The sequence below is a fragment of the Pelobates fuscus genome, chromosome 5, assembly GCF_036172605.1.
Source record: "Pelobates fuscus isolate aPelFus1 chromosome 5, aPelFus1.pri, whole genome shotgun sequence".
NCBI lineage: Eukaryota > Metazoa > Chordata > Amphibia > Anura > Pelobatidae > Pelobates > Pelobates fuscus.
The window spans coordinates 92,613,824-92,628,098 of record NC_086321.1 but is presented as its reverse complement, the minus strand read 5'-3'; the positions used below and the strand labels follow the sequence as shown (position 1 = coordinate 92,628,098).

The window sequence follows — 14,275 nt, the reverse complement described above, 5'->3', positions numbered from 1 at the left end:
ATAATAATTAAATAATAATTAATAAAATGCCCAACCCCCACCAATGCTCTGCACACACACACACACACTGCACTGCATTCATTATATACACAGCATTCATACACACTGCACTCATACACACACTGCACTGCATTCATTATATACACACTGCACTCATACACACACACACACTGCATTCATCATTCATTATATACACACTGCACTCATATACACACTGCACTCATATACACACACTGCACTGCATTCATTATACACACTCATATACACATTGCACTCATATACACACACTACACTCATACACACACTGCACTGCATTCATTATATACACACTGCATTCATACACACACACACACTGCACTCATATACACACACTGCATTCATACACACACTGCACTCATACACACACTGCACTCATACACACACTGCACTGCATTCATTATACACACACTGCACTCATATACACACACTGCACTCCATTCATTATATACACACTGCACTCATACACACTGCATACACACACACTGGATTCATATACACACTGCATTCATTATATACACACGCTGTAAATAAATATTCAGTTAATATAATTTTTTTAGGATCTAATTTTATTTAGAAATTTACCAGTAGCTGCTTCATTTCCCACCCTAGTCTTATACTCGAGTCAATACGTTTTCCCAATTTTTGGGGGTAAAATTAGGGGCCTCGGCTTATATTCGGGTCGGCTTATACTTGAGTATATACGGTACCTAAAATGCTGCTGTTTAAATTAGGTTTCTCTGTAAAAACAGATTTAAGTGAATTTTCCCCAAATTATGGGATTGACATTTATATAAATATAGTAAACTGGCATATGACAGACTGCAAGTATAACCAACATCTGAAAAATCCATATGAACAAGTTAAAGAAAATATACTGAAAAAGGTCATCAGATCACAATGGCTACGGTAGATAAAGAGAAGGCCCTAAAGATCTTAATGTTATTCTTAAACACTTTGTACGTTCTAGACGACTGAACAAGAACAATATTCTTTTCATGGCTTGAAAGAAAGGGCAACACTGAATAATATTGAAAACATACCCGCAAACTGTATTTCCACGAATCACCTCCACTTTCTTCCACAGCTAGAAAGGAAAGTAAAAGAAGTAACTCATTATATTGATTGGATTTTGCAAGAGAGATATTTAACACTGAAAATAAAACAAACAGAAACAAACACAACAAAATAAAAAAATACTATGCTAAACACAATTTTTTTTTAAAAATAGCAAAAATATACGTTACAAAAAAATTACAAAATCAATTTCAAATGCTTGAATGCATACATTTACAAGACACACAGATCAAAAAGAACAAAAATACATAACTATCAATATTTAATAATGTTATAGTTTATATACAAATTATTATGGCAACATTCTATATATTATTACCACAAGGGAAATTACATTTGTGGAATTTGAAACACCACGTGACTCATATCACATTCCACGATGTACAAAGTAGAAGGAATTAATTTTTCTTACTTAGAATTTCTTCGGTTATTATTTAATGGCAGGTAAAAAAATTAATAAAAATAAAGTCGTCCTTCATTAACCCAGAAAGTAGATGACAATTCAGATGGCTTACATTTTTAATATAGTTTATTAATAAACTAGAACGAGGTCCTGTATATTGGTTTTGCAATACAATTACTGAGAGGTCCTTATGATTGCATCTTCAATGCCGTTAATTAGCAGGGAATTAACATTGCCGATTTGTATCTTTTAATTGTTTAATAAAGACAGAGGAGGATAAGTGTGTAATTTTATCTTTCAGTCTGTAATTTAAGAGCTTTATTTGAGCAGCCTCCAAGGAATTCAATATGTGCAATGCATATTTAATTACCAATCCACTAACAATGCATTATCATTTAAACCAAGTACAAAGTAATTTCCTTACAAGTCATACGGGAAGTTAGGGATAGTTAGAAAAACATGTTGAACCTGCACACCTCTGGGGTTGTGGTGCCTATGTGTACTTTGTTGTCACAAGTTTTCTGAACGGATTTTGGCTGGAAAGCAAATGTCAAACACAAAAGGTGCTTGGGAATAAAAGTTACTACTGGATGTTCTTTGGGATATCAAACAAGTCTCCACTCTGAACATCTTATTGTGAATTACAATAATAACACTAATACTCATTATCTGAAGAATCTTGATTACATATCCACCTCATGTTTATAGAACTAATATATCAGCAGGATTTTAATAATATTAATAGTTACTAATTGCAATAATTGCTGCCTCCTAGAGTCACACTAAAACCACTTTTATAGAAGACTACGCTTGGTGTCCAGTAACCCCTAAACCAGTCTTTGGTGAGCCTCACTTATATTGTATTTCAAGGTTGAGATCATATTATACCATTTTAGTTCTATTTGGTCAGACCAAACACAGTTTTGCAAACATTAGGGATCATCAGAAAAGAGAGGGGGTGAAGTGCGGGACAAATTACACAACATTACATAACAGAAACATAGCAGAATGAAGACAAGTCATACAATTCTGTATAGTGATGATAAATTAAAGGATAGGTTTTTGTTTTTACTACAATTCTGCACACAATATTCCAGAAATAATATTCCCCAATGTATATTGATAAGAAAAACCTCATAGTTGGAACTTAAAAAAAAACAAAAAACAATAAAGTTACTTTAACAAAATTCATAAAAATGGAATTTAGTTGTTTGGAATGCATGCCAGAGCTGCTAGCCATAGAGGTTCAATGGCTCCTCCAAGGCAAAGACATCAATTTCCTAGATTATTTCGAGTATTTATAAGGGAGGACTCTTCTCTTCTACGCCTGGCTCTTCAGCATTCTCCACAGCATCCGCTGGTACATGTGTCTACCAATTAATACTGTTCTATTCGGTGGAACTCACAATGTAGATAGTTCATTTACAAGCAGAATACAGAATGTTGGCAACATTCTACATTAATGTATTGGAAACTAAGTGAAAATTTAGATGACATATGTTGACAAAATGCTTTGCATGTTAAAATCTTGCTGGCTCGTCAGTGGAAGAGTAGTTTGGTTCTAGATACTTCTCACATCTAAGACCTATTTGTAGCTTAAAAAAATTAGGATGTGACCCACTTAGCTAGTGGTACCTGGACTATTTTTAATGGGATTTGAATACCAGAGGGAGTGTTCCCCTGTCATGCTCTTTGAGTGAACAAAATAGAAAAGTAAAAAAAAAAAAAAAGTGAACTGATGTTTAATCTGAAGTGAATAAGACTACAATCAGTTGCAAAAACTCCCTAAAACTGCAATTTCTCTAAGCAGTCAGACAGTAGCATAAAACAAAAAATAAGGGTGCGCTTAAAATTGATACTTCTCATTTGTGTTCCATATCTTTAAAATGGTAAACATAAAATAAATTAAATACACCATATAGTGCAAATAAATTTGTAATCATGTGTAAATAAAATACTTCTATTTAATCCAAAACAATACTATATATAACATTTAAGTGTTATAGTATTATTTTGGATCAAAGAGAAGTATTTTGTTTATACATTTTTATCGATAGGTTTGCGCTATATGGTGTATTCAAATTCTTTAACAAGTTTACTGGTTTTGAAGATAAGAAGCACGAGTGATGGGTATACATTTTAAGCTCATGCCCATTTATTTTAAAGATGAAAGTAGCAGATGGGTTCATTGGATGAACTTTTTTATGCCTTTTGTTGTTATGCAATTTAATTCCTATGCGATAAAAGAGCTTATAGTTCTTGATTTGTATGGTCTTTGACTTATTTGTGTTTTGTTTACTTTGTCAAACTGTATGAACTAAGTAGGCCATTGCATGTATTTTCCTTTTGTTGGAAACTCCTGCCATACATTAAAAACAAACATATGGTGAAAAAAAAATAATGAAAAACACTTGGAAGACAATAAAAAATGCTATTAATGAAAAGGTCTTTACCATAGCTTTCAGGATCCTCTTCCCACATTGCAAGTTCTTCCTCACTTAAACGGAAATAATGAGTCACCAGTCTTCGACATATCTCTGTTAGAGTTGGATATGTGAAAAACCCTATTTTTATTTGATGGGCATTCAGGGTTTCTGGTTTGCTGTCTGCAAAAATAATGTTCTTATTAGTTACAAGGCATTGCTATTAGACTCTCAAATTAATACATAAATCATTGATTTTTAATACAAATTAAAAAAAAAATGTATGTTGCACTCATTAAGCATGGACAAAAGCTTAAATGGGCAGAATAAGGAGAATAGCCATCTACAGCTCAAATTTGTCTTCATACTGCCAATAGTCTATGGGTGTGGTTACCTTTTCTTTCTTCTAAACCATCAGCAAGTGGTATCACAAAATGGGGCTCTCCTCAGTGTCCATAGCCCAACCCTTCTTTATCCGCCTAGATAATGCAGAATTTACATTTCCACTATATCAATTTCATTGGTTTTCAATATGAACAGCAGTGATTGGCTGGACAGCCAGGTGTTCTCAGCCTATCACGGTCACCAATTTTTGGTAGCACTGATACTAATAATGAGAAGCTGGAGAAGGATGATTTTGAGTGCGGAGGAGAGCCCAGGCTTTTGTCAACACATTCCCAAATGATTTAACAAATAACTGTAATGGTGTATTATGAATACTACACTGATAGCAGCAAACAATCTTCTCAAACACTTTATTTTTTATTGTTAAAGCAATTAAATTAAAATGTATAATATTTTTGTTTGTTTTTTTAATTGGCAATAATCCTGCTTCTGCACGTTAACTGTTGTGGACATGTTTTCTACAATAACTGTAGAGTGCCATATGCTAGCCATTAAATGTCACATACAATAAGCTGTAAGTTACACAGCTAAAGTTAACCCCTTAACAATGTTAGGGTGTTCTATACTGCCCTAAAAAGTGGTATTTAAACCTTGTAGGGCAGCAGAGAATGTCCTGCATGTTTGCTGTGTGCAGAGTTAAACCCGCTCTTTAAACAGACATTTAAATGCTTATGTGATCGATCGATCGTGTGGAAAGAGCAGAGTTAAATCCCTGCTCACACCACAAGCCCCACCTATCAATGGATACCTGAGGCTCCTGTAAGTCAACTGGGGCCATATTTAGTGGCCCAGACTAATCGATGAGATCTGCCCATCACTGGAAGCCAGCGCTGCAGAGCCCTTTATATTCATTAATAAAACTGAGGCTAAAAGTGATTACGATCTCATAGCCTGTCCCCAACCAATATGGACGGGTGCTGGGCTTTACCAGATTCCTAACAGCAATCTCTATATATGCGGATGGGGACAAAGTGTAATTCTGAAAACAGCTAGTAAATGGTGGCAACATACCAACTGCCTCTATTTCTAATATCAGAATTGGTTTGTTAGGGTAGAGTTAGATTTAGGACTAAGAGAAGGGTAGGGTTACACTTAGGGTGGGTTAGATTTAGGGTTAGGGCAAGGTAAGAGCTAATGCTGTTTTAGGGTTAATGTTGTTTTAGGGCTAATGTTTTAGGGTTGAAGTTAAGAGTAAGATTAGAGTAGGCATACAGTTTTTAGAATTGGTGTAAGCATTGGGTAAGGATTATGGTTGATATAGGGTTAGTGTTTACCATCAAAAATATGTTTAGATCCTAAACATATTACATTTTAGCAATTAGGACTGATATATGAACCTATTTTGAGTTCTAGACTATTGTGTTGCACTGAATATGTAAAAACTAACGTAAGCAAAACTGTGAAAAGGCAATTTTTTTTTTGTTTGTTAGTGTTTCCAATTTTTTACTAAAATAATGTTGTGTTAGGTATACATATAGGATGTTAAATAAAAGCTGTTTCTTTCCTTGAAGAAAAGCCCTTAAATTACGGTGGAATAAACCCATAGCTCAAATGCAAGTTTTGTTTTGGTTCAAACTGCGGATAACTGCCTCCATTCTTAAAGGGACACTATTGTCACCAGAACAACTACAGCTTCAAGTATTTGTTCTGGTGAGTATAGCAGTCCCTGTAGTGCAGTAAATACTGTTTTGTCAGAGAAAAGGATATCTAGGGATACCTTCACTGGCCACCCCTCAGATGGCTACTAGAGATGTTTCCTGGGGCAGTGCTGTACACAGTGTCTGCATGGAGACAACTTTCCCTTATAGAGATGCATTGTTTCAATGCATCTCTATGAGTTGATGCTAATTGGCCAGGGTAGTGTTTGGCTTAGCCCCCGGCTCACCTTCTTGGCTGAGACCATCAGAATTGACAATCTCAGCAGATACAATGCTTTCCTATGGGAAGGAGTTGTGATTGGCTGAGTTCATTACTTCTGATGATATCAGCCAACTAGGCAGATCAGGGGCAGAGCCAGCCCCAGCAGACTGGAATGAATGTAAGATTTTTCTATATTCAGAGAGGCAAGCTAGGAGGGGGGGGGGGGGGGAAGAGGGGAGGAATACGTGTGTTTTCCTAACCATATTGTGTTAATTTAAAGGGACACTATAGGCACCCACACCACTTCATCTCATTGAATTGGTCTGGGTGCAGTGTCCCTGACCCCTTAGTCCTGCAATGTAAAATAGGACTAACAATGCAGTACTTGAAAAGCTGCAATGTTTACATTGCAAGAGTAAGACTGCCTCTAGTGGCTGTCTACCAGACCACCACCAGAGACACTTCCTGGAGATTCACAGAGTTGACTCACAGGAGGGGGGGGGGGGGGGGGGGGGCGCAAGTGGCAGAGGGCTCTATACCTTTAGGAATATTCCTTTGTATTTCTAACACTACAGTTTTCCTTTAAGAGTTTAAAGTGGAAATGTCACATTTAACATTTATGCAAAACCCAATAATGAACTACACATTATGTAGTTTTTTTTGTGTTTGCTTTTTTTTTATTCTGTGCCATATTTATTTTTTTACTTTACATTGTATACCTAGCTGCCCTGGCACACAATACCAAACTACTTTAGAAGGGAGCAGTCAACTCTCTGGAAATTAACATTTTTACATTGAAACTTGCCTATGATTTGTGTCACCCTTTTTAACATGGTTTCATTTATCCTCTATTGCTTTCTCTACACTGACTGCCAAGAGCAAAGAACAGAGCTTATAATAATGATTGTCAGGAAGCACCCAATTTCAGGATAAAGAGACACCAATTTGATTTGTCACAACTCTCAAATATTGATTTGTTAAATATGGGGCATAGGTAAACATAATGTTATGGGAGTGTGTGCGGCACGGAAGGAATCCCTGAGCAGGTGTAATTTTACTAGGGTGATGGAATGAAAAACTGCCACCTTTTGAGAAGTGACAGTTCCGTATTAAGGGAAAAAAAACACATAAAGCAACTCTGAAAATATTTAAAAATCTTTATTCTAAAATGACATCTTAAAAACGGACTACTTTAAATTGGAGACATGAATGTTAAAGCTGATGAAAATGTTTAGCAATAGTGAAAAGCTGAAAGGGAGGAATACCTTCAATGTTTTTGGATGGCTTGTACGAATCATTCTTTACAATCATCTTAACAAGTCTCATGCACTGAACAATGAACCGTTCAAATACAACCCCATCACCGGCTTCTGTGAAAACAAAGCTCACTGCAAACTCCAGCGCTGTCTGCATTACGGGAATGAATGAAAATGGGTGCTGGTCCAGAAAATCTAAAAGCTAAAAGAGAAATACACGTTCCCTTTTAAAACCTAGAACTAAAAACCTTTAAACCAAGAAGTTAAAACACAAAATCATTCAAGCTATAAAGTACGAAATATAATGCAGAAGAAAATATTTATGATATGCCAAGAGTGGCAAAAGTAATTTCTATAAAATTGCAACGTTTTATATCGCAGGGTGAAAGTGACAGGACCACTGTATCCAGACCATGTCCGTGAGATTAAGTGGTCTGGGTGACTGTAGTGGTCCTTTACCCAACACACAGCTCATTTTTTTTCTCTCCATTATCATTAGTTTATTACACTCCGTTATGCATTTTCTTGGTACTTCTAATTGTCCCTGATGAAGTCCCTGAACGGGATGAAATGCATTGGACGATTTCTTTTATGCTGATATCTGTCAACTTGAATGTAAGTTAATAAATATATTTTGTGCATTCTATCTTGGCTGCCTTATGACTGGATACCTTGCTGTTTCTTTCTATTACTTGGAGAGACCAATTACTCAAGATCTGCAACAGGCCTGCCTCTACAAATACACTGAAGTCTAATTTAACATCTTACAATTGTGAGTGGACACTTGTCTTACATTTCATCAATGTTGTGCCATTTCTTTCCCTAATAGGATTTTCCCATTTATATATATATATATGTCAATTTTGAAGATTACGTTGAGGAAATCTTCAGGTTTAATATCCTAAAGGGAAGTGTATTAATTTATTTATTCACTTTATCTGTATAAATAATCATATTGATTGCACTTAGAGCACTTTATTTAGTTGTGAAAGTCACTATTGTACTATACTACTTTTAAGCTACGGCTGAAAGCATAATTAGCCATCTGGGTTTTAACCCCTTAAAGACACATGATGGGAATATTCCGTCATGATTCCCTTTTATTTCAGAAGTTGTGTCCTTAAGGGGTTAATTTTAGCAACTCAATATTTAAAGGGACACTCCACTGCCCAAATAAAAAAAAAAAAAACTGTTCCCAATTTCTATTGAAATCTGCCTCTTTTTTAATGAAATAAAGAGACCATACACATCACATACAGCAGCTCCCCACAAGTATTTATTTGGAGAAATATGTATTTGTAGTAGTTTAGAAACACAACAATTCTTTTTCTGGAGGGAGGGTGGTAAGCCAAAAATATGGGGGGAGGCGGGTGGGGAGAGTCTCTTTAATTCTGTATAAAGATTTAGTTCAGGGTCCATCCCCCCTCATTGCTAGCTCTACCTGTAGTAAGTCGGTAGTCTGCCCAGCTCAGTGTATTATAGCTCTATTTTTTTTCCTCCCTTGATAAAGGCTTCTTGCCAAAACATTGGGGGCTTTTTGATTGACTCTGTCCCTGCTTCTCACTTAGTTTGGTATGGTTTTGTATTATTTTTATATGTTGTATCTTTTTGGGGGTTTTGACTATACTAGCATTATAGTGGTTTGCTTATATTATAGTTTTCTTTCACCTATATATTACGCATTGTGCGCTTATATATGTCCAGAATTTTTTCTGGTAGATGTTTTACAGCATTATGACTTTGTATTTTGGGTTTAAAATTTAAAGAGACATTCTTATAGTATATACCCATTTAATAAAGATTTTTCTTGTACATAAATACGTATGTTTGTGCTCCTTACTCTATTCATATAAAGACTTTAATATGACACTTTTTATGTATTTTATAGATATCGTAATGTTGTGTCCAGCCTGCTTACCGTATATACTCGAGTATAAGCCGACCCGAATATAAGCCGAGGCCCCTAATTTTATCCCAAAAAACTGGGAAAACTTATTGACTCGAGTATAAGACTAGGGTGGGAAATGCAGCAGCTACTGGTAAATTTCTAAATAAAATTAGATCCTAAAAAAAATATATTAATTGAATATTTATTTACAGTGTGTGTATAATGAATGCAGTGTGTGCGTATGTGTGTGTGTATGAGTGCAGTGTGTGTATGAGTGCAGTGTGTGTGTGCATGAATGCAGTGTGTGTGTGCATGAATGCAGTGTGTGAATGCAGTGTGTGCAGGGCCGGTGCAAGGATATTTGCCGCCGTAGGCAAAAAAAAATTTGCCGCCCCCTCCCCCCCCATATGTCCTGACTTCCCCTCCTCCTCCCTCAGTGGTCCTTACCTCCCCACCCCCGTGTTCCTTCACTCCCCCCCCAGTGGTCCTGACTCACCCCTCCCCTAGTGGTCCTTACCCTCCCCTCCCCTAGTGGTCCTTACTTCCCCCTCCCCTCCCATAGTGGTCCTTATCCCACCCCCTCCCTCTCATAGTGGTCCTTATCCCCCTTCTCCCTCCCATAGTGTTCCTTATCCCCCCCATCCCTCCCATAGTGGTCCATATACCCCCCCCTCCCTCCCATAGTGGTCCTTATACCACCCCCTCCCATAGTGGTCCTTATCCCACCCCCTCCCATAGTGGTCCTTATACCCCCCCTCCCTCCCATAGTGGTCCTTATCCCCCCTCCCTCCAATAGTGGTCCTTATCCCCCCCCCTCCCTCCCATAGTGGTCCTTATCCCCCCCCCCTCCCTCCCATAGTGGTCCTTATACCCCCCTCCCTCCCATAGTGGTCCTTATCCCCCCCCTCCCTCCCATAGTGGTCCTTATCCCCCCCTCCCTCCCATAGTGGTCCTTATCCCCCCCCTCCCTCCCATAGTGGTCCTTATACCCCCCTCCCTCCCATAGCGGTCCTTATACCCCCCTCCCTCCCATAGTGGTCCTTAACCCACCCCCTCCCTCCCATAGTGGTCCTTAACCCACCCCCTCCCTCCCATAGTGGTCCTTATCCCCCCCCTCCCTCCCATAGTGGTCCTTATACCCCCCCTCCCTCCCATAGCGGTCCTTATACCCCCCCTCCCTCCCATAGTGGTCCTTATCCCCCCCTCCCTCCCATAGTGGTCCTTATACCCCCCCTCCCTCCCATAGCGGTCCTTATACCCCCCTCCCTCCCATAGTGGTCCTTAACCCACCCCCTCCCTCCCATAGTGGTCCTTATCCCCCCCTCCCTCCCATAGTGGTCCTTATACCCCCCCCCCCCCCTCCCATAGTGGTCCTTATACCCCTTTTTTTGTTATTATTAATTTTTTTTTATTATTATTATTATTTTTTTATTATTATTTCTTATTTTATTTATATATTTTTTTTTTCGTCCCCCCTCCCTGCTTGATATATGGCAGGGAGGGGGGCTCTCCTTCCCTGGTGGTCCAGTGGCAGTTCAGTGGGGGGGGAGAGGGGGGCTGGCAGAGCTGTAACTTACCTGTCCTGCAGCTCCTGTCAGCTCTCTCCTCCTCTGCGCCGTCCGTTCTGCTCTTCTGTCAGCTCCCAGTGTAAATCTCGCGAGAGCCGCATTTACACTGGGAGCTGACCGAGGTGCTGACCGGACGGCGCAGAGGAGGAGAGAGCTGACAGGAGCTGCAGGACAGGTAAGTTACAGCTCTGCCAGCCCCCCTCTCCCCCCAGTCTGTATTATGGCAAGGCAAATTGCCATAATACAGACCTTGACTCGAGTATAAGCCGAGTTGGGGTTTTTCAGCCCAAAAAATGGGCTGAAAAACTCGGCTTATACTCGAGTATATACGGTAATTGTATGAGCATCTCTGTGTTATACTCAGCTCTCTGTATTGTGTGAGCATCTCTGAACTGTGTAGAGAGGAGTAAAATTCTGGGGGCATACTCTGGTGCACCACCATCTTAAAATGTCACCAGCCGCCACCGCTTCACACATAAAGCACTTCAGCAAGCTGAATTTCTTTGTGGGTCTGCAGTGTCCATTTAATGCCCCCTGAGCTTTAGTTAATACATCCCAGGGGGGTAAACAAATATACGGATACATGACCAAATAAAATAAAATAAAAAGAGTCACTAGATTTACAGACTTTTTAAAGGTTGGGATAACCTTGAAAGGAAGATTTTGTGTTACTTTGCCATTTCTTTTTCAATGTTTCTCTATCACATTTTAATATGTAAATGAAATTTGTGATTGATGATGCATTGTTTGGTTTGTCAAGGAGCCTATGATTATGTAGAGCAAGTCCAATACACTAAAAATTTATATTTTATAATTTGCTTACTTCTTTACTATGAAAATATTTAAAGTAACCATAGTTTCCCCAAGAATAAACAAGCAAGTCTTTATTGCACCTTGTTGCACTATTAAACCAGGAATACAGATATCTGTCAAATATATTTAATAGAATAGGAAGTAGTAGTTGCAGTAATGGTGGTGATTGACTGTAATAACACTATGCACGTTCAGATTAGAAACACAGTACAGTTTGCTCCATTAACACAGTGACATTAGCAATAAACACAGGGCCGGTGCAAGGATTTTTGGGTACCCAGGTGAAGATGATTTTGTCCCTAAGTGTTCTTCTTCCCTCCCCCTTACCTGTCTCTTCGTGACCCCCATTTTCCCTTCCCTTCCCTCCCCTGTACCTTAGGGAAACCCCCCTTAATGTTCCTCACTCCCCCCACCCTGTTCTTCCCTCCCCCTCCCCTGTCCCATAGCATTCTTTCTCCCCCCTCCCCTGTCCCATAGTTTTCCTTCCCCCCCATAGTTTTCCTTCCCCTCTGCCATAGTTGTCCTTCCCCTCTGCCATAGTTTTCCTTCCCCTCTGCCATAGTTTTCCTTCCCCTCTGCCATAGTTGTCCTTCCCCTCTGCCATAGTTTTCCTTCTCTCCCCCCCTCCCATAGTTTTCCTCCTCTCCCCCCCTCCCATAGTTTTCCTCCTCTCCCCCCCTCCCATAGTTTTCCTCCTCTCCCCCCCTCCCATAGTTTTCCTCCTCTCCCCCCCTCCCATAGTTTTCCTCCTCTCCCCCCTCCCATAGTTTTCCTCCTCTCCCCCCTCCCATAGTTTTCCTCCTCTCCCCCCCTCCCATAGTTTTCCTCCTCTCCCCCCCTCCCATAGTTTTCCTCCTCTCCCCCCTCCCATAGTTTTCCTCCTCTCCCCCCTCCCATAGTTTTCCTCCTCTCCCCCCTCCCATAGTTTTCCTCCTCTCCCCCCCTCCCATAGTTTTCCTCCTCTCCCCCCCTCCCATAGTTTTCCTCCTCTCCCCCCCTCCCATAGTTTTCCTCCTCTCCCCCCCTCCCATAGTTTTCCTCCTCTCCCCCCCTCCCATAGTTTTCCTCCTCTCCCCCCCTCCCATAGTTTTCCTCCTCTCCCCCCCTCCCATAGTTTTCCTTCTCTCCCCCCCCCATAGTTTTCCTTCTCTCCCCCCCCATAGTTTTCCTTCTCTCCCCCCCCATAGTTTTCCTTCTCTCCCCCCCCATAGTTTTCCTTCTCTCCCCCCCCCATAGTTTTCCTTCTCTCCCCCACTTAGTGCCCCTCTATCTCCCCCTTTGTCCTGGGTGTGTCTACTACCTTTCTTGTAGCGTGGCCGAGCAGAGCGGACCGCAGTACAGGAGCTTCAGTTTCCTTTACCCGGCTGGACTGACAGGAAGTGCTCTCTCAGTGAGTACTTCCTTTCAGTTTGGCCGGGTACAGGAAACATAAGTGCGTACTGCTCCGCTCGGCCACGATACACAGAGTGCCTGGCAAGAGGGAGCGCTGTGCGCTCACCTCCTGCCGGTCACTCCAATCTAGTTCCCCCCAGGCAGGAATGCCCTAAGGCGGCCACTGATTAAACAGATAAATATTTATTTGCTAAGGCAGAAGACTTACCACTTTAGTGAATAATATAATTATTTTTTCCAGTCTATCCTTGCATATATTTTCTGCTCCAATATTTCGACCTAGAAAACAGTGTCATGGTTTCAGTGGCAAGAGAGAGAAATAATACAGAAATAATAAAAAAAAAAAAAAAAAAGACACAAGGAGAAAAACGTGTGTACCTAATAATTCCATACAATTCTCTATCCTTCGAAGTATCTACTTCTTTTCTAATGAATAATAACATTTTCCAGCCATGTACCCAAAAAAATCATCTTTTGTTGCGGTTAATCGTAATATAATGAATTAATCATAATTACAACAAACATAGCTAGAGAGGTGCCCCATGGTGCAAGTTTGTTGTATAATTTACAGATGAGACCTTCTTTTCTGGCATTCCTTTTCAGATCCAGCTAGGTCAGTGATTCCCAACCCAGTCCTCAAGTACCCCCTAACAGTCCAGGGTAATCCCTAAATCCTGGACTGGTATTGGGTACTTGAGGACTGGGTTGGAAACCCCTGAGCTAGGTGATAGTTCAGCTCAGTGTTGGAGAGGAACCCTCTACACTGGCTAGTCCCAAATACATAATCTGTTTTCCCCATGCTTTTGTTTTTTTGCAAACAAGAGGCACCATAGGAGACACCATAGGTTGAAAACCTATGCACTTTTTTCCCCTTTTGTCCTGGCTGGTTTAAAGGAAAACTCCAAGCACAATAACCATTACAGCTCACAGTAGTGGTTATGGAACCAAGAGTTGACTGGTGAGCCCCCATTGTAATCTGTCCAATTGCGGTCACTTGGCACCGCTCCCCACTTCTGCTACTAATGCTGGGAAGCAGAACGTTTCTAAGCAGAAACTTTCGTTAGTTCTCCTGAGACAAACCCTGCACTGCAAAGCTTAAAGGGACACTATTTTCACCAGAACAACTACAGCTTATTGTATTTGTTCTGGTGAGG

The 14,275-nt window shown here is 40.1% G+C and overlaps 1 protein-coding gene across 1 annotated transcript in view; it reads right to left on the bottom strand.

The window, feature by feature from the left end:
* The window catches only part of IPO11 (importin 11), a 417,607-nt gene that overhangs the window by 289,861 nt on the left and 113,471 nt on the right, over window positions 1–14,275 (bottom strand). The window contains exons 9-12 of the mRNA XM_063454060.1: window positions 13,330–13,400; window positions 7,470–7,662; window positions 3,970–4,122; window positions 1,080–1,123 (exon numbers count right to left, since the gene is read on the bottom strand). Of these exons, the coding sequence (XP_063310130.1) occupies window positions 1,080–1,123; window positions 3,970–4,122; window positions 7,470–7,662; window positions 13,330–13,400 (461 nt within the window). The remainder of the gene's footprint in view (window positions 1–1,079; window positions 1,124–3,969; window positions 4,123–7,469; window positions 7,663–13,329; window positions 13,401–14,275) is intronic.